We start from the raw sequence: 23135 nt of genomic DNA on the forward strand, positions 1-23135 counted from the left end.
TTGGGAATCTGTAACTCCAGTGACTCTGCTTTTTTGGTTTTCCCAGGATAGTCTATATTTATACTGTTATCCTAGTGCAGTTATTAGGGAGAAGGCAATGGCACCCCACTCCAGTACTCTTGCCTGGAAAATCCCATGGACGGAGGAGCCTCGTAGGCTGCAGTCCACGGGGTCGCTAAGAGTCGGACACGACTGAGCGACTTCACTTTCACTTTTCACTTTCCTGCATTGGAGAAGGAAATGGCAACCCACTCCAGTGTTCTTGCCTGGAGAATCCCAGGGACGGCAGAGCCTGGTGGGCTGCCGTCTATGGGGTCGCACAGAGTCGGACACGACTGAAGCGACTTAGCAGCAGCAGCAGCAGTGCAGTTATTAACAGAAACTCCTTTTATTCTCAAAAGTGACCCAATTTGGAAAATAAATTATATAGTCAATCTAAATATAAAATAAAATTAGATCCATGACAGACGTTTTAAAAAACACACTATATGCCAACAAAATAATGTAAGATAATTAGAATACTAAAATAAAGTATGAATCCGCACAGTTAACTGGTTTTCTATTTTAAAAGCTGCAAATGGTTCTCAGCAATCAGAAACGTAAAGATTGTTATTCTCTTGGTTGTTTATGAGAAATATTTCACCTCAGTGAATTCTAAGAAGTAAAATTTTAAAACCAGCATTCTCTGATCAGAGTAAAACAAAATTAGAAATGAAATAGCAAAATCAAAGAAAAACACCATTCAGCTTAGAAATTAAATTGACACAAACATACTGTTTTTTTTCTTCCACCAGTGCAGTTTTTTGGCGTTCATGTAACATTTGCAGAACGTAAAATTCATCATTTAAAATGATATAAAATATAGTTCAGTGTTTTTTTTAAGTATATTCACAATATTGTTGTACTGTCACTAGTATCTAACTGGCCAGATAGTATCATCACCTGAAGCAGCCTTGAATGCATTAAGCAGTTGCTCCCTAGGTCTCTTCTCCCCCAGCACCTGACAGTTGCCAATCTACTTTCTGTTTCTGGATTTACCTATTTTACCTATTTACCTATTTTGGACATTTCCTCATAAAATGAAACCATGGAATACACAGCCTCTCGTGTCTAGCTACTTCGGCATAGCATAATGGTTTCAAGGTTCTTTCATATTAAAACATGTATCATTTCATTCCTTTTATGGGTGAAGAATATTCACTTGTATGGATAATACTTCATTTAAAAAAACTATTAGTTGATGAAAATTTACATTGTTTTTACTTTTTTGCTATTATTAAATAATGCTCATATGGACGTTTGTGTCCAAGTTTTTGTGTAAATGTATATTTTCAGTGCCCTTGGGTGTATAATTAAGAGTGAAATTTCTGGGACATTTGGTAAGTCTATGTTTAATTAAATCTACCTTTAATTTTTTGAGAAGCTACCAAACTTTTTCACTGTTGAAGAACCATTTTACATTTAAACCAGCAAAGTGGAAGGGTTTCAATTTCTCCACCTCCTTACCAATACTTACTTTCTGAATTTTAATTATAGCCATACTGGTGGATGTCAGTGGTTTTGACTTGATTTTCTATAATGGCTAATGATGTTGAACATTTGTTTCTTTGGAGAAATAGCTACGCAAGTTCTTTGCCCATTTTTAAAGTTTGGTTATCTTTTTGTTGCTGATTTACAAGAGTTGCTTATATATCCTGGATAACAGATCTTAGATCTGTTGATATTTTTACAGATATTCAGTGGGTTTCTTTTTTGCTTTCTTAGTAGTATCCTTTAATGCATAAAGTTTTAAGTTAGGTATTTAGGTTCTTTGCTTGTGCTTATATTTTAGTGTCATATTTTTAGAAACTGTTACCTAATGCAAGGTGATAAAGGTGTGTACCTATCTTTTCCTACAAGAATTTAGTAGTTTTATCTTTTCGATTCAGGAATTTGATTCATTTGGTTTTAATATTTATACATCATGTGAGTTGGGGTTCCAGGTTTAGCCTTTTGCATGTGTGTCCAGTTTCCCACCATCATTTGTTGATAGAATTATTCTCTCCCTATTGAACTGACTTGTTTACTCATGTCAAAAATCAGTTGCTTATAGATACATAAACTTATTTTGAAGCACTCATTTTTATTTTCCACTGGAACCTCTATCCTTATGCAAATATCACATTGTTTTGGTTACTGCAGCCCTTTGCTCAGTTTTGGAATTAGGACGTGTAAGTCCTCTGACGTTGCTTTATTTTTTGAAATTATTTTAGCGACTCATAATCACTTGCAATTCTATATGAATTTTAGGATGAGCTTGTCTGATTCTGCAAAATAAAGTCACTGGAACTTTGATAGGGATTGCATTGAATCTTTAGATAAAATTTGGGAGTAGTGACACTTAACATATTAAATCTTCAAATCCAGGAATACAGTATGTCCTTCCTATTTTTTAAGACTCTACAATGTTTTATAGTTAGTAGTGTAAAAATTTCACACTTCTTTGGTAAAAAAGTATTTCTAAGTATTTTACATTTTTTATGCTATTGTAAATGGAATTGTTTTCTTTATTTCATATTTGGATTGTTCATGCAAGTGTATAGAAATACAACTGATTTTGTGTGTTAATCTTCTTTCTTATAATGTTGTTGAACTTGTTTATTTAATAGTATTTAATAATATTTTGTTTATTAGACCTAATAATTTTTCAGTTTCCCATATATAAAATCATGTCTTCTGAAAATCAGGATAGTTTTACTCCTTCATTTCTAATCTAATAATTTCTAAGAACGCTTTTTATTTCTTTTTCTTGCCTGATGCCCTTGCTAGAATTTCAGTATACTGTTTAATGGAGTTGGAAAGAGTAGGCATTCTTGTCTTGTTCCTGATGTTAGAGGAAAGTCTTCAGTCTTTCATCAATAATATGATTTCAGCTGTTTGAGAAATTGAGTAGCTATTTCTCCAAAGAAACAAATGTTCAACATCATTAGCCATTATAGAAATTCAAGTCAAAACCACTGGCATCCACCAGTATGGCTATAATTAAAATTCAGAAAATAAGTATTGGTAAGGAGGTGGAGAAACTGAAACCCTTCCACTTTGCTGGTTGAAATGTAAAATGGTGCTTCCACAGTGAAAAAGGGATTTTCACAATGTCTTTTATCAGCTTGAAGATATTGCTTTTTGTTCTTAATATTCTGAATATTTTCATCATGAAAGTTTGCTTGATCTTGTCACTGTTTTTCTGGGTACTGAGATAATCTTGCAGGCTTTTATTTCCTTCATTGTTTTAATGTGGTATATAAAATGGATCGATTTTTATATGTTGAACCACCTATACATTCCTGAGATAAATTACACTTGGTCCTAGGCTATAGACTTTTAAATATGCTGTTGGATTCTGCTTACTGCTTTGTCTTTTCTTGTGTTGTCTTTGTGTGGCTTTGCATTCGTGTAATACTGGCCTTATAGAATCAGTTAGGGCATGTTTTCTCATCTATATGAGAAAGGTTGGTGTTAATCCTTTTGTAAACATTTGTTAGAATTCACCACTAAAGTCATTTGAAAGAAAGGATTTTCTTTTGTGTGAAGTGTTTTTGATTACTGGATTCAGTCTCCTTACTTGTTATAGGTCTGTTTGGTTTTCTGTTTCTTCTTGAGTCAATTTTGGTAGTTTGCATATTTCTAGGAATTTGTGCCTTACAACTTTGTTATCTAATTTGTTGGCATGTTGTTTTTGTTCAGTCACTAAATCATATCTGACTCTTTGCAGCCCCATGAACTGTAGTGTGCCAGGATTTCCTGTCCTTCACTTTCTCCCAAACTTTGCAAAAATTCATGTCCATTGAGTTGGAGATGCTATCTAACCATCTCATCCTCTGCCACCCTCTTCTCCTTTTACCTTCAATCTTTCCCAGCATCAGGGTCTTTTAGTGGTTCATAATATTTTTGTATGTTCTTTTTTGTTTCTTTAGGTTCAGTAGTAAGCCCTTTCCTTGTTATTAATTTTACTAATTTGACTCATCCCTTATCTCTTTTTTTTTTTTCCTGCCTTGGTCAATGAATGTTTGTCATATTGCTGATTTTTTATAAAGAACCAACTTTGGTCCAGTTGATTTTCTCTATTGATTTCTGTTCTTTTCTTTATTTTCTTTATAAAGAACCAACTTTGGTCCAGTTGATTTTCTCTATTGATTTCTATTCTTTTCTTTATTTTCTTTTAGTTTCCTTCATTATGCTTGCTTTGGTTTATTCTTCTTTTTCTAGTTCCTTAAGGTGAAAGGTTAGGTTATTGGTTTGATGTTTTCTTTTTTTAATATAGATTTTTAATTTCCCTTGTGATTTCCTCTTTGAGTAATTGGTTACATAGGAATATGTTGTTTGTTTTCTACAAATTTGTGAATTTTCTCATTTTTTCACTGTTATCTCAAATTTCATTCCCTTGTAGTTGAAGAGAATGCTTTGTATAACTTCAGTATTTTAAAATTTATTAAGACTTGTTTTGTGGCTTACCATGTAGTCTATCCTGGAGATTGTTTCATGTCTACTTGAGTATAATGTGTATTCTGTTGTTGTTGGGTGATGTATTCTATAGTTTCATTTCTTATAGTTGGTGTATGTGTTGTTCAGTCTTCTATCATTTATTTTTTTGGGGGCTCCAAAATCATTGCCGATGGTGATTGCAGCCATGAAATTAAAAGACACTTACTCCTTGGAAGGAAAGTTATGATCAACCTAGACAGCATATTTAACAGCAGAGACATTGCTTGGTCAACACAGGTCCATCTAGTCAAGGGTATGGTTTTTCCAGTAGTCATGTATGTATGTGAGGGTTGGACTATAAAGATAGCTGAGGACCGAAGAATTGCTGCTTTTGAACTGTGGTGTTGGAGAAGACTCTTGAGAGTCCCTTGGACTGCAAGGAGGTCCAACCAGTCCATCCTAAAGGAAATCAGTCCTGAATATTCATTGGAAGGACTGATGCTGAAACTGAAACTCCAGTACTTTGGCCACCTCATGCAAAGAGCTGACTCATTGGAAAAGACCCTGATGCTGGGAAGGACTGAAGGCAGGAGAAGAAGGAGATCATAGAGGATTAGATGGTTGGATGGCATCACTGGCTTAATGGACATGAGTTTGTGTAAACTCTGGGAGTTGGTGATGGACAGGGAGGCCTGGAGTGCTGCGATTCATGGGGTTACAAAGAGTCGGACACGACTGAGCAACTGAAATGAAAACAACTCTCACAGAAATGGGAAAATGACTTTAAAAAAAGATTGCTGCCATGAGCCATAGATTGATAATCATACCAACAAAAATCAGTGTCTATATCAAGGGCCCTTATTGGTCCTTTATGTTTAGGCTTTTTGGTAAAGAGTGATTTAGCTAGAGAAAGATACATAAAGCTATATACTGGAAAAGGCAATTAGAATTTGATAATGAAATAATAATTCTTGAATAAGTTAAGTATAAGCAGTTTATAAATGAGGAATTGGTAACATTCCCAGGTGGCACTAGTGGTAAAGAACCGGCCTGCCAATGCAGAAGACATAAGAGATGCAGGTTTGATCCCAGGGTCAGGAAGATCCCCTGGAGGAGGGCATGGCAACCCACTCCAGTATTCTTGCCTAGAGAATCCCATGGACAGGGAAGCCTGAAGGGCTACAGTCCATATGGTCGCACAGAATTGGCCATGACCAAGGCAAGTTGGCACACACTCTCATAAGAATACATGAACAAGAACTGTTTTTCTTGTCTTTTTTCCTAAATATCATTAATTTGCTCACCAAGTCCACTGAGGTGATGGTGTAGTCATTCAGAGTCCCTGGCTGACAGAGGCCCTCCTGCTGTTTGCAGCACATGGCTTTAATTGTCATCCAGGGCAATGACATCAGCAAGCAAATATTGGGGGACAAAGGAAGTGTGTGGAGGATTTGTTGGAGGTTTTGTGGTTGAGGTCTGAAATGGTGTGCATCACTTCTAGCTACCTGATAGTCCTAAAATAAATCATACTTGGTTGAGATGTATAATTTATTTATTGCTAGATTCCATTTACTAATATTTTATGTAGAATTTTAGTTTTTCTTTTCATAAAAGAGATTGGTTCATAATTTTATCTTTGCAGATTGAAGTATAAGGGATATGCTTTCTTAGTAAAATATGTGGGGAAATATTCCCTCTTTTTCCATTCTCTGGAAGATTTTGTGTAAGAGTTCTGTTATTTATTAATTGTTTATTAAAAGTAACCTTTTTAATAATCTGCACTTATATGTTTCTAGGTCAGAAGTTTTATTTTGTTCTTAATGTAATATAGGTACTTTTTTTTTAAACACATACAAAATTTTTCAGAATTTTTATTTCATCTTCTTTCAGTTTTGTTTTTTTTTTCCCAGGAGTTTTTTCATTTTACCTAAAATTTCATATTTATTGCTGTAATATTTAACAATATCTTACTATTTGTTTAGAAAAATCTATTGGTTGTATAATATCCTGAATTCATGAGTAATATTAGAAATTTTTGTTTTTTATTTTCTTCATCACTTTATTGTTCCTGTCTTGCTAGATTTTATTTTTTCTTCTTTCTTTGGATTATTTTTTTTTTCTTTTTCTTTGGATTATTTTTTTAACAATTGTTTTACATAAATATTTGCCTTTTTATTTTGTCTCTTGTCTTTTTAAAGGTTTTTTTTTTTTTTTAATATACTTTCAATCATTTATTTCTCTTTTGCTGTAGGTTTTCCCTATCTTTTGGTCCTCTAATCCTGCTTTCTGCTGTTTTACCTATTATTTACCTCATTTATCGCATTGAGCTGTAGAATTTGTTTTATGAATTCCAATTCTCTGAAGAAATTCTCTGTACTATCCACTTTCCCCACTTCTCTATTTTCTTGTGTGTATTTATTCATAAATATTGTAAACTTTTTGATAACTAATATCTGAATCACCCATGGGTCTATTTCTTTTGTCTTTTCTATTTTATGTTTCTTTGGTCTCATCTGTTATCATTTCTGATAATTTGCATTGAAAGCTTTACATTGTGTTTGAAAAATTGGAAAGGTTCTGTAGGATGTTAACATTCTCCAAAGAGAATTCAGCTTCTCCTTTCCTCGGAAGGTAGAATGAGGGTTTGTTCTCCTTAATCTAGTAGTTCTCAAATTTTGTTACATATTGAACTGTTGACATGTGTGTATTACTGGAGAAGTAACGAAAAAAAAAAAGGTCCTGGCTTTTTGGATGACACAGGGCCTCCTGTCTCTAGATCCAGGTCCACAATTGCCAGATGTCTCAAGGGATAACACCATTGCCTTGGGTTATCTTACCTGTGAGCATGGCTTTCCTTTCCCAGTTATGGTTTCCCTTTAATCTCTCATTGCTATCTTCAGAATGCTTTTAAACAAAGTTTTTTTGAATGAGTTTCTCTTTGTTTTCAGCTGCAACATTGGTGTGCCACAAATCACTCACATCACTTATAAATGCAAAAGTCAGTGGTGTGTTATTTTGTAAACAACAACAACAACAACAAAAAACAAAAACAAATCATAGCTTAGTTTCTTATTTTCTTTCAGGAAAAGCATAAACAAGAATTGGAAGATATGAGGAAAGCGGGTCATGAAGCCCTCAGCATTATTGTGGATGAATATAAGGTAGTTATTTGAGAATCTGTTTCCTTTTTTCTGTTAAAGTTTGGCAAATTTTAGTAAAAACATTATGTATATGCAAATATTCACAAATTATAGAATTGTTATCATATTTTCATATGGAATTCCTTTCCGTTGATCAATAGTGCTCATTGAAAGTGTACTTGGTAAATTACAAAGGTAATGTTAGATGTTGCTCTGCATTTGAGAACTTACGGAATATTTGAGTACACAAGAAAGATTGAAGTTTTAAAACAAAATGCTATAGAATTAATTGCTGGATTAGCTTTTTTGGTCTTTACTGTGATTCTACTTTTATAGGAAAAAAAGATATATAAATCTGAAAATTATTGTCATACTTTTTTTCTTTTAACAAGTTAAATAGATTTGACATTAACTAAGTATCAATATCAATGATATACTCAGTATTATTCTGAATAAGCTAAGCCCTGGTGGGCTGCAGTCCATGGGGTCACTAAGAGTCGGACACGACTGAGTGACTTCACTTTCACTTTTCACTTTCATGCATTGGAGAAGGAAATGGCAACCCACTCCAGTGTTCTTGCCTGGAGAATCCCAGGGACAGCGGAGCCTGGTGGGCTGCCGTCTGTGGGGTCGAACAGAGTCGGACGCGACTGAAGCGACTTAGCAGCAGCAGTAGCAGCATAAACTTAGACATTTAAAGCAAATTCAGAGTTTAATGACAAAATCTTTTCGTTCCTAAATTTCATTTTAGATCATTTTTTCCCATAAAGTAATTAAGGAATGCTTTCTTGTTGAAATCAAATTACAACAGTTCTCCCCAGAAATCAGATGTGAATGGTTTGATATCCATCCTTCTAGAGATTTCTCTTTAAATACATACACATTTACTCACACATACATATTTACTCATATCATGGTATACAATTTTGATTTGCTTTTAGAAATATGTTCTTCTACTCAATCTATTCTTTTGTTTCTCGTTATACTTGTCAATACATATTTTCATGTCAGTATATATAAACTTATCCTATTTTTGTCATTGTTCTATACTATTATATTCTATATTTATACACATGCACATGCACACACATATATATGTATATATACATGCACCATAATTGGCTTAATTCTACCTGTATAATTAGGCATTAGTTTATTTTTTATTGTTAATTATTATAATAACTTTAAAAAAATCCTTCTATCATATGTGGAATATAGACATTATTTGTTGATTCAACTTTATCCCTAGACAAGATAGAAGTTCATTTCATTTTAATTAGTTGACAGTTTAACGTCAAAAAGCTTCCCATAACAAGTCATTTGAATAAAAGTAGTAAAAGAAATAGATCTAGATTTTAAGTGAAAGACACTTTAAAAAAATTGAAGGTATTAAAATAGTCTGGTAGATGATAGGTCTTGGGACCTGGAAGGTCATTTTTATGACCACACCCAATACAGAAACTTGTGCCATTCTTGAGAAGGCTGTTTTAAAATGTCTGCTTTTCATAGCTGTGATTATTGGCTCTTTTCTTTATAATGTTGGGAATTTTTTGTTCTACTAATATAAACCAGCTTTATAGTTATTGAGTTGGAGGAAAGTGTATAGGATCTATTTTGAACCATCTTCTCTTTTGTCCTAAGGCTAAGGGTGGGAAGAATTAAAATAATGGAATTTACATAATTCTCCTGGCATATTATATGATGTATTTTTGGATAAATTTATGTTTTACTTATTTATATTTATGAATTCTAAATTAAATGTTGTGAAAGTACTTACATTGTTGTGTTATTCTGAAAAACTTAGTATTTTATATTTAAAATTTTTTTGGTTCTGGCTCTACATATTTCCTTTGCTAAAAACATGTTTATAGTGTATTACTTTCAACACTGGCAAATAATGAGTTTAAAAGCATATTGACAACTTTGCAAATATATTTTGTAAATTACATTTTAAAGAAAATTAGTTGAGAGCTACTCATTTCACCTCTTTGTCTCATATCATTATGGGATGCTTATTAAAAAAAGAATTTAGAAGTTTCAGGCATTATGTATTTATTTCAATTTGCTTAAAAGGATTAGGTATCAAATCAAGTATTCTACAAAGTTATATTTAATTTATCATATTATACTTATAGTCAGTTAATACGTAAAGTATATAAATTCTCTTATAGCATGGAACTTCAGTGTAAATACTTTTTATATAACCTTCTGTATTGATTTATTGGTGAGCTTCACATTTTGCACAAAGATACTACAGTATTTTTACAAAGGATATATCTGATAATTAATTATTGTATAAAATTTTAGAAACCAAAGTGTCTTAGAATGATAACTGACAACTTCATAGTACTATGGAAAAACTAAAGTAATTTAGATAGGAAAAATGTCAATGTTTTCTTGGTTGGTTAGTTGTCTTTGTAATGTAAATGTTGATGATTTGTGGCCTGTTATGGAACAAGAAAAGAAACAATTTTGTTTTTTTCATCATGAATTCATGCATGAGAAGTTCATGTGCTAATTATTTTATTTTTCTTCTCTTTTTGCCTCATTTGCCCCATACAAGGTACTGGAGAAGTAATCAACCCAGAAATATCAATGAGGTCAGACAGTAGACCCCAAGAAAAACCTACTCTTTCTATCCAGAAGACCAGGAAAGCTTCCACTTGCTTTAGATAATAAACATTCTAATTCCACCAAATACCAGAGAGCAAACTGTAGCCCAACTCCAAGCCCTGCCCACAAAGGCTAGTTAAGGGGGCCTAGATTTGACCTTTTATCAGTTTGTAATGAGGTGCCCTTTGTCATCCTCATCGGAGCGGTGTGTGTGTTAGTTGCTCAGTCATGTCAGACTCTTTGTGAACCCATGGACTGTAGCCTGCCAGACTCCTCTGTCCATGGGATTTACCAGATAAGGATACTGGAGTGGGTTGCCATTTTTCTTTTCCAGGGGATCTTCCTGACCCAAGGATCGAACCCAGGTCTCCTGCATTGCAAGCAGGTGCTTTACCATCTGAACTACTAGGGAACCCCGTTGGGGTGGGGTCACTTTCATTTTTACATTGATTTTAGAATCAGTATGTAAATTTAAAAAGTCTGAGTTGGATTTTAATTGTGTTTTCATTGAATATGTAGATCAATTTAGGGAGTATTGCCATTTTAACTGTATTAAGTTTTCTGATCCATGGTCCTGAAATGGCTTTACGTTTATCTTCTTTAATTGCTTTCAACAGTGTTTTATAGTTTTCAATATTCTTTTATTCTTTTTGACAATGTTCTAAATTGAATTGTTTTTCCTAATTTCATGTTTAGATTGTTCAGTGCTGCCATGTTTTTGTGTGTTGTTCTTATACATGGTCATTAGTTCTAATAGTTGTTTAGATTTTGTAAGATTTTCTATATATAAGACCATGCCATCTGCAACTAGAGATTGCTTCCTCTTTTTCAATCTGGATGCTTTTCATTTCTTTTTTCTTACCTTATTTCCCAGGTAGACTTCCAATATAATATTAATAAGAGCTGATAAATATATATGTATATATTGATTAACAATTAAGTATGATGTTATCAGTGAGATTTTTATAGATGGCCTTTATTAGGTTGAGGAAATTTCATTTTTATTTGTAGTTTGTTGTTTTTTTTAAATCATGAAAGGCCGCAGGATATTATCCAATGGTACATCTCTGTTGAAAATTATTTTTTTTTTTTTCCTTTATGTGATGTGTTCCACTTGTCTCCTGCATTGCAGGCAGATTCTTTACTGCTGAGCTTCAGGGGAAGCCCCTATTATTATGTATTGTGTACTAATATCCTTATCTTTTGCTACCTTTGGGGGCAAGAGGAGAAGGGGACAACAGAGGATGAGATGGCTGGATGGCATCACTGACTCGATGGACGTGAGTCTCAGTGAACTCCGGGAGTTGGTGTTGGACAGGGAGGCCTGGCGTGCTGCGATTCATGGGGTCGCAAAGAGTTAGACACAACTGAGCGACTGATCTTATCTGATCTGATCTGAATAATGCTATATCATAATTCATACATTTATTCTCTAAATTCCTGAAGGAATTTGCATCTCTGCAAAAATTTCCTCTTTAGGACTCCTAAGAATTTCTACTAGTAGAGCTGATTGATTGAGTCATATAAACCTGATCTAAGCCCTAGCTCGGGTACTTACTAACAGTGTCACCTCCGGCAATTTATTATATATGAATTTTAATTTCCCTATAAGTATATAAGGGAATAAAACATAGAACTTATTCAGAGAAGTATTGTGAGGACCCAGTGAGATAATGAATTTGATCATGGCTAATAATAATAGTATCACTGATTCGGTGGACATGAATTTGAGCAAATTCCGGGAGATGGTGGAGGGCAGAGGATCCTGGTATGCTGCAGTCCATGGGGTCCCAAAGAGTTGAATGTGACTTAGCAACTGAGCAACAAAAACAACAATGATGATGCTGTCAATAAATTTTTGCAATTTAGTTATTATAACATTCAATATATCAGTTTTCTAGTATAGCAATTTTAATGGCTTGTCATTATCTTACAGCTGACTATTAATTAGCTTACTTCTCATAATTATACGGTGTGGATGCTTGTTTCAGTCTGTTTTAGAAATGTCTATTTAAGAGAAAGCGATCATGGTCTAGCCCTTCATACTCCTGGGCTTCTGCTAAAAAGTCATTGTTCTTTTATTCATTTAGAAAGTAAAGTTATTATTTTCCAAATAAAATAATTAATTAAAAAGAAGAAAGTAAATAGGTTGCTTCAGACTGAGAATGAAAGAAAGAAAGTGAAGTCACTCAGTCATGTCTGACTCTTTGCGACTCCATGGACTGCAGCCTACTAGGCTCCTCCATCCATGGGATTTTCCACGCAAGAGTACTGGAGTGGATTGCCATTTCCTTCTCCAGAGGATCTTTCCAACCCAGGGATTGAACCTCGGTCTTCCGCATTGTTGGCAGACACTTGACCATCTGAGCCTCCAGGGAAGTCCATGATGAATGAAAGGCCATGTGAAATTCTGCTAAAGTGCAGAAGAAAACAACGCTAACACTAACTTAATGTGCTACATATGCCAACTTTTCCTATAATATTTACTTCATTGTATTTATTTTTTTCTTTCATGTCATGATTTAAGAAATCCTTTATCCTGATAATTAACAACAGTAAAATAACTGGAGATCTTGGGAGGCTTGCCATAGGAGCCTGCCACATCTAAGATTGTTTACTACAAGGAACAAGAATTTTCCTTTACTTGTTTAACTGGGCTTTTTTCTTCAAACTGTCATTTGCTATTATATACACTAGTTCAGACTTCACAGTTCTTTATATCTGTAGTTTTTTCTATCAAGTATTACTATCCATGATATGTGTGTGTGCCAAATCACTTCAGTTGTGTCTGACTCTTTGTTATCCCATGGACTATAGCCCACTAGACTTCTTTGTCCATGGGGTTCTCCAAGCAAAATTACTGGAGAGGGTTTCTATGGCTTCCTCCAGGGGATCTTTCTGACCCAGATCAAACCTGTGTCTCTGAAGTCTCCTGCATGGGCAGGGGAGTTCTTTACCACTAGTGCTACCTGGGACACATCCATGATGTAGAGCACCTTTTTTTATTAAGGTAATGTGTAGTTGTATTACTGGGCTGCTATTTGGCTTACAATGCACTCATCAGTTGTCATGGATTAGGGTATCTTAACCTGCACTTTTTGCAGGACATAATAAATTACTTGGGTTCCTTTTAAGAAATCATACTAATTTTCTTCTCTGGAAATTTAAAATCAGTTCACATAGGTGAGATTTAGGCATCTGTATTTTCTTTGAAGTTTTAGAAGTCATTCTGCTACCCCGAGGAGGTTGTTAACCATCAGCTTATCCCTTCATGTTTATTTGCCTATCATTATATCCTATCTGTTGCTATTTTCCCCATTCTGATTATCTAAATTGAACCTGTCAAGATTGTGTGTGGGTGGGTATGTGTGTCTGTGTGCATGTTTAGATTGAAATCACTATGAAATTTTTCCTTATGAGAAAATGAGAGATATTCTGACAGATTTAAATGACAGTTGAATGCACCGCTTTCTGTTTTTAAAAGTTACAAAAGAAGCAAAAGTTTTAGCTATAACTAAGGAACTAGATTTATCCCACATTAAGATTTTTTTAAGTGAAAAGTTAAAGTGAAGTCATTCAGTCGTGTCTGACTCTTTGTGACCCCATGGACTGTAGCTACCAGGCTCCTCTGTCTATGGGATTTTCCAGGCAAGAGTTCTGGAGTGGGTTGCCATTTCCTTCTCCAAAGATTTTTTTAAACTTACGTCTTATTTTCCTTTATGTAGAATAAGTGATCAGAGCAAAGAAAAATTTCTTTACAGTGGAGTATTGGTATAATAGCACAGAGGGACTGTCAAAGAAAATCATATATAGAAAAAATACAGGCATATTTGCTAAAATAAATGTAGTTCTTTAACTTAAGGCATGTGATGCCCTGAATTTTAAAGAGAAAGTATCTTGCGATCTCCATTTCTCGCACAGATATGTTTGGTTCTTGTTTTGTTTTGTTTTGTTTTCCAGAACTATCTCTGTATACATTTATTCAGTTAATATACTATATGTAAGTGGTTGAGGCAAAACTATTTTAGATGTTAATACATTCTTAAAATTAATTTTCTTTTTTATCCAAAATGCCTTTTGCAAAGAATTTTCCAAAGAAAGTTCTAGTTGACTCAATATGTTAAACTTCAAAGCTAGAACTTTTGCTCACATGCTCTAACAGTGAGTGGAAAGTACTCAAAAAATTAAGTTTAGCATGTTGTTTCTATTTTATTTTATTTTACTTTGAGTCCAGTTCATTGATGATCCCAAATTGACATGTATAAGATAACATAGGTTTTTTTGGTTAATAGTTTTGTTTTACTATTATATATTGAATCTTCTTTTTCAAGAATCTTCTTTTCAAGGCAATGACAAAAGACTGCCTCCTTTCTTTCTTTCTTTTTAATGTGGTGTTTGCTTTAAGATAGATCAGTTAGAAAAAAGTGCTTTTCCTTTTGAAACTCTAGTATTCAGAATTTATTTCATCCTGAAGTTGTTTTTGCAAGTTAGTTATTTTTTTTGTTCAGACTCAACTTGTTTATTTTTCAAATTGATTTACACTCAGCTGTTTTGTTGTTTAAACTTAAGGGATTTAGACATTTTTCAAATCATAGGAGATAGAAGTGTTGAAACATTGAATTTGATATAGTTGATAGATGAGTCAAAATGGTGACTGGAAAGTTAGCCCAAAAAAGGCAAAAAAGAAAATGCATTTTGGTTTAATATTTATTGCAAACACCAATAAATTATAACTGTAGTGATTTAAAGTCTATTACATATTTCTTGGCCCCCTTGTGGGTGCCTAACCTAAACATTTTCTGTATCAGTTTTTTGGTGATATGAAAATTAGTTCCTGGTCATCACATTCATTTTCAAACTAGAAGTTTTTATACCCTCTTCTGAAACTTTAGAGCTTTCTATTCTAACCCTTGTGTTTTCTGTGCATGCTTTTGGCCAAATTGAGTACATTTTAAAAATTCAGGCTTATTTATGTTTATTTACGTATCTCAAGATATTTCCACCAGAGTAGATGTATAGACATATACTCATTTTTCAGTCTTTGTTTCTGAAAGCTTGTCTGAATTGATGATCTTTAACTTGGTATATTACATCCCAGATGCCAAAAGCTACTGAGCTCTAGACACATGATTCAGTCAGTACAGTTCAGTCGCTCAGTTGTGTCTGACTCTTTGCGACCCCATGAATCGCAGCACGCCAGGCCTCCCTGTCCATCACCAACTCCCGGAGTTCACTCAGACTCAGGTCCATCGAGTCAGTGATGCCATCCAGCCATCTCATCCTCTGTCGTCCCCTTCTCCTCCTGCCCCCAATCCCTCCCAGCATCAGAGTCTTTTCCAATGAGTCAACTCTTCGCATGAGGTGGCCAAAGTACTGGAGTTTCAGCTTTAGCATCATTCCTTCCAAAGAAATCCCAGGGCTGATCTCCTTCAGAATGGACTGGTTGGATCTTCTTGCAGTCCAAGGGACTCTCAAGAGTCTTCTCCAACACCACAGTTCAAAAGCATCAATTCTTCGGCGCTCAGCTTTCTTCACAGTCCAGCTCTCACATCCATACATGACCACTGGAAAAACCATAGCCTTGACTAGACAGACCTTTGTTGGCAAAGTGATGTCTCTGCTTTTCAATATGCTATCTAGGTTGGTCATAACTTTCCTTCCAAGGAGTAAGCGTCTTTTAATTTCATGGCTGCAGTTACCATTTGCAGTGATTTTGGAGCCCAAAAAAATAAAGTCTGACACTGTTTGCACTGTTTCCCCATCTATTTCCCATGAAGGGATGGGACCAGATGCCATGATCTTTGTTTTCTGAATGTTGAGTTTTAAGCCAACTTTTCACTCTCCTCTTTCACCTTCACCAAGAGGCTTTTGAGTTCCTCTTCACTTTCTGCCATAAGGGTGGTGTCATCTGCATATCTGAGGTTATTGATATTTCTCCCAGCAATCTTGATTCCATCTTGTGCTGGACACATGATTAGTGCTTATAAATATTTTACTCATTTAAATGAGCAGGCAAGGTATTAGCTGATTCTTTTCTAAAGTCTCAGAACATTTTATGAAGAGAATTTGCTGATTTTTTTTTCTTATGTTTAAGTACCAGAGTATTGAACTATATACACTAGAGTTTTAGCTTATCAGACACATACATTCTCTGCTATTCAGAGTGAAAGATGGTGCAGAATTGCTACATAAACTTAAATTGTTCTTAAATTATCTTGAGTAAAATTCTTTATTTCCCATTTGATCAACCTTAGTTTTATTGAGAGTATTGGTTTATTGTGCATTTCTCAAAGGTTGGTATGCCTTAAGTCTCTTTTGCTATGGACTGCTGCCTGGAAAATCCCATGGATGGAGGAGCCTGGTAGGCTGCAGACCATGGGGTCGCGAAGAGTCGGACACGACTGAGCAACTTCACTTTCACTTTTCCCTTTCATGCATTGGAAAAGGACATGGCAACCCACTCCAGTGTTCTTGCCTGGAGAATCCCAGGGACGGGGGAGCCTGGTGGGCTGCCGTCAATGGGGTCGCACAGAGTCGGACATGACTGAAGCGACTTAGCAGCAGCAGCAGCTTTGAATTTTAGCAGTGTAACTTATGCAAATGCCAGCTTAGAATATCACATGCCTGCTATATTCCATTTTTCAAAAGCATCTACTTGCTAGTATTTTATTTGAACTCTTGAGTTGTTTGTACTGTTTTATAAGGGAGAACATAATACATTTTGGAGACCAATTTTTCCCAGGGTGTAGAATTACTTTTATTGTATAAAGTTCTGCTCCAAGGAGGAGGAAATGACATTTTCTCTTCTTTTGATGTTTTCCCTTGATTAGAGATTGCTAACTTTTTGTGTAAAGAGGGGATAAGTAAAAATGAAGATATGTGAGATCCGTTATATATCTTTTTAAAAAAAATTACACCTTTTTGTTAACCCAAAGATATGAAATAAATTTATAGTTTTAGTTATTTGATTGAACAAGGATCCTCATAAATTCCAGCTTTTATCATATGATCAGATTTTTCCTGGACAAATAAAGATGCTTGCTGTTGCCAATAGTGTTTGGCCTAACAGCATGCTAGATACTAGTGATTGGTTTGGAACTCACAACTTGGCTTGTACATTCTTATCCCTCCCATCAAACTTAACCTCAGCAGAGGATTGAGAAAGGTTTGGTAGTTGAGAACTGTTCTTATGTGCCTCTGAGTTTTCTGGGCTAAGCCAGAATCTTGCATGCAAGGCTATTCTTGTGGTTTTCCAGCCAGGCCAAAACCAAAAGGCATTGGAAACATTGCAAGAAAACTTGTTCTAATATAGATTTAAGGCTTTCCTTTATATTGTGACTGGATTTTCAGCCTGATAGTCAAAGGAATGAAGGAGAAGACTCCATTCTGTATTGAGGCTATAAATTTCAAATTTTTGCTGCAGAGAAGACTTTGAAAAATAACTCCAAAGATTAACAAAAAAATTAATGAATAGGTTTTATTTAGTTGTTTCTTAAGACATGTAAGACCTGCCTGTTTCCATTAGTTATTTTTGGCTTACCTTCCAAAATGAAATTTAAATGTCATTTTTTTTTTATATCACATCAGGTTAATATTTGTGAATAATGTTAATGAGACTTGAAAACTGTATCAGTGTGATTCCTGTCCATTGTTAATTAATTACAGACTTCTGCTTATTATCATGAAATAATACTTATGGTCTATCATAAGTACCTTTTATCCATAATAATATTACCTTTCTGTGTTGAATGAGGCTGGGTCTGTTTTGTTCTTATAGGGTTGAAATAAACCCCTTTAACAATGTTATTTAGGGAGGAGGAGCCAAGATGGCGGAGGAGTAGGACGGGGAGAACACTTTCTCCCCCACAAATTCATCAAAAGAGCATTTAAACGTCGAGTAAATTCCACAAAACAACTTCTGAATGCCGGCAGAGGACATCAGGCACCCAGAAAAGCAGCCCAACTCTTCGAAAGGAGATTTTTAATTTTAGCCTTTTGATATATGTTATCAATTTTGTACCTATAGTTTTTTTCATAATTGCTGTGACTTTTTTTTTTCCTCTGTTTCTTTCTCTTCTTCTTTTATATAACATCGTATATCTGCAATTCCAAACTCTACTCAAGATTTTTAATTTATGCTTTTTGGTATTTGATATCAATTTTGTACCTGTATTTTCTTTATAATTTTTGCGACATTGTTTTTGTTGGTTAGTTTGTTTTCTCTCTTTATTTTTCTTCTTCTTCTTTTTTTTTTTTTTCAACGTTGTATTTTTGAAATTCCAAACTCTACTCTAGATTTTTAATTTTTGCTGTTTGGTATTAGTTATCAATTTTGTACCTGTAGTTTCTTTATTACTTTCACGACCTTGTTTGTTTTTCTTTGTTCGTTTTTTCTCTCTTTCTTTTCCTTCTCCTTTTCATTAACATCGCATTTTTGAAATTCCAAACTCTACTCTAGATTTCTAATTTTTGTTTTTATGTATTTGTTACCAATTTTGTACCTTTAAGAACCCAATCTTCAGGACCCATTTTTCACTAGTGTACGAGATTACTGGCTTGACTGCTCTCTCTCCCTTTGGACTCTCCATTTTCTCCACCAGGTCACCTGTATCTCCTCCCTAACCCCTCTCTACTCTACCCAACTCTGTGAATTTCTGTGTGTTCCAGACGGTGGAGAACACTTAAGGAACTGATTACTGGCTGGATCTGTCTCCCGCCTTTTCATTTCCCCCTTTTATCCTTCTGGCCACCTCTGTCTCCTGCCTCCTTCTTCTCTTCCCTGTATAACTCCGTGAACATCTCTGAGTGGTCCAGTTGTGGAGTGCACATAAGGAAGTGACTACTGGCTAGCCCACTCTCTCCACTATTGATTCCACCTCATCTCATTTGGGTCACCTCTAACTCCCTCCTCCCTCTTCTCTTCTCCATGTAACGCTGTGAACCTCTCTGAGTGACCCTCACAGTAGAGAAACTTTTCATCGTTAACGTAGATGTTTTATCAGTGGTGCTGTATAGAAGGAGAAGTTTTGAAACTACTGTAAAATTAAGACCGATAACTGGAAGTAGGAGGCTTAAGTCCAATCCCTGACTCCAGGGAACTCCTGACTCCAAGGAACATTAATTGACAGGAGCTCATCAAACGCCTCCATACCGACACTGAAACCAAGCACCACACAAGGGCCAACAAGTTCCAGGGAAAGACATAACAAGCAAATTCTCCAGCAACAAAGGAACACAGCCCTGAGCTTCAAGATACAGGCTGCCCAAAGTCACCCCAAAACCATAGACATCTCATAACTCATTACTGGACATTTCATTACACTCCAGAGAGAAGAAATACAGCTCCATCCACCAGAACATCAACACAAGCTTCCCTAACCAGGAAACCTTGACAAGCCACCTGTACAAACCCACACACAGCGAGGAAACGCCACAATAAAGAGAACTCCACAAACTGCCAGAATACAGAAAGGACACCCCAAACTCAGCAATTTAAACAAGATGAAGAGACAGAGGAATAGCCAGCAGATAAAGGAACAGGATAAATGCCCACCAAACCAAACAAAAGAGGAAGAGATAGGGAATCTACCTGATAAAGAATTCCGAATAATGATAGTGAAATTGATCCAAAATCTTGAAATTAAAATGGAATCACAGATAAATAGCCTGGAGGCAAGGATTGAGAAGATGCAAGAAAGGTTTAACAAGGACTTAGAAGAAATAAAAAAGAGTCAATATATAATGAATAATGCAATAAGTGAAATTAAAAACACTCTGGAGGCAACAAATAGTAGAATAACAGAGGCAGAAGATAGGATTAGTGAATTAGAAGATAGAATGGTAGAAATAAATGAATCAGAGAGGATAAAAGAAAAACGAATTAAAAGAAATGAGGACAATCTCAGAGACCTCCAGGACAATATTAAACGCTACAACATTCGAATCATAGGGGTCCCAGAAGAAGAAGACAAAAAGAAAGACCATGAGAAAATACTTGAGGAGATAATAGTTGAAAACTTCCCTAAAATGGGGAAGGAAATAATCACCCAAGTCCAAGAAACCCAGAGAGTCCCAAACAGGATAAACCCAAGGCGAAACACCCCAAGACACATAGTAATCAAATTAACAAAGATCAAACACAAAGAACAAATATTAAAAGCAGCAAGGGAAAAACAACAAATAACACACAAGGGAATTCCCATAAGGATAACAGCTGATCTTTCAATAGAAACTCTTCAAGCCAGGAGGGAATGGCAAGACATACTTAAAATGATGAAAGAAAATAACCTACAGCCCAGATTATTGTACCCAGCAAGGATCTCATTCAAGTATGAAGGAGAAATCAAAAGCTTTTCAGACAAGCAAAAGCTGAGAGAATTCTGCACCACCAAACCAGCTCTCCAACAAATACTAAAGGATATTCTCTAGACAGGAAACACAAAAATGGTGTATAAATTCGAACCCAAAACAATAAAGTAAATGGCAACGGGGTCATACTTATCAGTAATTACCTTAAACGTAAATGGGTTGAATGCCCCAACCAAAAGACAAAGACTGGCTGAATGGATACAAAAACAAGACCCCTGCATATGTTGTCTACAAGAGACCCACCTCAAAACAGGGGACACATACAGACTGAAAGTGAAGGGCTGGAAAAAGATTTTCCATGCGAATAGGGACCAAAAGAAAGCAGGAGTAGCAATACTCATATCAGATAAAATAGACTTTAAAACAAAGACTGTGAAAAGAGACAAAGATGGTCACTACATAATGATCAAAGGATCAATCCAAGAAGAAGATATAACAATTATAAATATATATGCACCCAACACGGGAGCACCGCAGTATGTAAGACAAATACTAACAAGTATGAAAGGAGAAATTAACAATAACACAATAATAGTGGGAGACTTTAATACCCCACTCACACCTATGGATAGATCAACTAAACAGAAAATTAACAAGGAAACACAAACTTTAAACGATACAATAGACCAGTTAGACCTAATTGATATCTATAGGACATTTCATCCCAAAACAATGAATTTCACCTTCTTCTCAAGCGCACATGGAACCTTCTCCAGGATAGATCACATCCTGGGCCATAAAGCTAGCCTTGGTAAATTCAAAAAAATAGAAATCATTCCAAGCATCTTTTCTGACCACAATGCAGTAAGATTAGATCTCAATTACAGGAGAAAAACTATTAAAAAATCCAACATATGGAGGCTGAACAACACGCTGCTGAATAACCAACAAATCACAGAAGAAATCAAAAAAGAAATCAAAATTTGCATAGAAACGAATGAAAATGAAAACACAACAACCCAAAACCTGTGGGACACGGTAAAAGCAGTCCTAAGGGGAAAGTTCATAGCAATACAGGCACACCTCAAAAAACAAGAAAAAAGTCAAATAAATAACCTAACTCTACACCTAAAGCAACTAGAAAAGGAAGAAATGAAGAACCCCAGGGTTAGTAGAAGGAAAGAAATCTTAAAAATTAGAGCTGAAATAAATGCAAAAGAAACAAAAGAGACCATAGCAAAAATCAACAAAACCAAAAGCTGGTTCTTTGAAAGGATAAATAAAATTGACAAACCATTAGCCAGACTCATCAAGAAACAAAGGGAGAAAAATCAAATCAATAAAATTAGAAATGAAAATGGAGAGATCACAACAGACAACACAGAGATACAAAGGATCATAAGAGAGTACTATCAACAATTATATGCCAATAAAATGGACAACGAGGAAGAAATGGACAAATTCTTAGAAAAGTACAACTTTCCAAAACTCGATCAGGAAGAAATAGAAAATCTTAACAGACCCATCACAAGCACGGAAATTGAAACTGTAATCAAAAATCTTCCAGCAAACAAAAGCCCAGGTCCAGACGGCTTCACAGCTGAATTCTACCAAAAATTTAGAGAAGAGCTAACACCTATCCTGCTCAAACTCTTCCAGAAAATTGCAGAGGATGGTAAACTTCCAAACTCATTCTATGAGGCCACCATCACCCTAATACCAAAACCTGACAAAGATCCCACAAAAAAAGAAAACTACAGGCCAATATCACTGATGAACATAGATGCAAAAATCCTTAACAAAATTCTAGCAAACAGAATCCAACAACACATTAAAAAGATCATACACCATGACCAAGTGGGCTTTATCCCAGGGATGCAAGGATTCTTCAATATCCGCAAATCAATCAATGTAATACACCACATTAACAAATTGAAAAATAAAAACCATATGATTATCTCAATAGATGCAGAGAAAGCCTTTGACAAAATTCAACATCCATTTATGATAAAAACTCTCCAGAAAGCAGGAATAGAAGGAACATACCTCAACATAATCAAAGCTATATATGACAAACCCACAGCAAACATTATCCTCAATGGTGAAAAACTGAAAGCATTTCCTCTAAAGTCAGGAACAAGACAAGGGTGCCCACTTTCACCATTACTATTCAACATAGTTTTGGAAGTTTTGGCCACAGCAATCAGAGCAGAAAAAGAAATAAAAGGAATCCAAATTGGAAAAGAAGAAGTAAAGCTCTCACTGTTTGCAGATGACATGATCCTCTACATAGAAAACCCTAAAGACTCCACCAGAAAATTACTAGAACTAATCAATGACTATAGTAAAGTTGCAGGATATAAAATCAACACACAGAAATCCCTTGCATTCCTATACACTAATAATGAGAAAACAGAAAGAGAAATTAAGGAAACAATTCCATTCACCATTGCAACGGAAAGAATAAAATACTTAGGAATATATCTACCTAAAGAAACTAAAGACCTATATATAGAAAACTATAAAACACTGGTGAAAGAAATCAAAGAGGACACTAACAGATGGAGAAATATACCATGTTCATGGATTGGAAGAATCAATGTAGTGAAAATG

General features: G+C 35.0%; 1 protein-coding gene across 3 annotated transcripts in view; it reads left to right on the forward strand.

The window, feature by feature from the left end:
- Positions 1-23135, forward strand: part of CCDC91 (coiled-coil domain containing 91) — a 400614-nt gene that overhangs the window by 203531 nt on the left and 173948 nt on the right. For 2 of the 3 annotated variants that reach the window (XM_055572830.1, XM_055572850.1), the window contains exon 7: positions 7545-7622. The exons of the other annotated variant lie outside the window; for it this stretch is intronic. In XM_055572830.1, the coding sequence (XP_055428805.1) occupies positions 7545-7622 (78 nt within the window). The remainder of the gene's footprint in view (positions 1-7544; positions 7623-23135) is intronic. 3 annotated transcript variants of the gene reach the window in all.

Source organism: Bubalus kerabau, chromosome 1 (assembly GCF_029407905.1).
Source record: "Bubalus kerabau isolate K-KA32 ecotype Philippines breed swamp buffalo chromosome 1, PCC_UOA_SB_1v2, whole genome shotgun sequence".
Taxonomy (NCBI): Eukaryota; Metazoa; Chordata; class Mammalia; order Artiodactyla; family Bovidae; genus Bubalus; species Bubalus kerabau.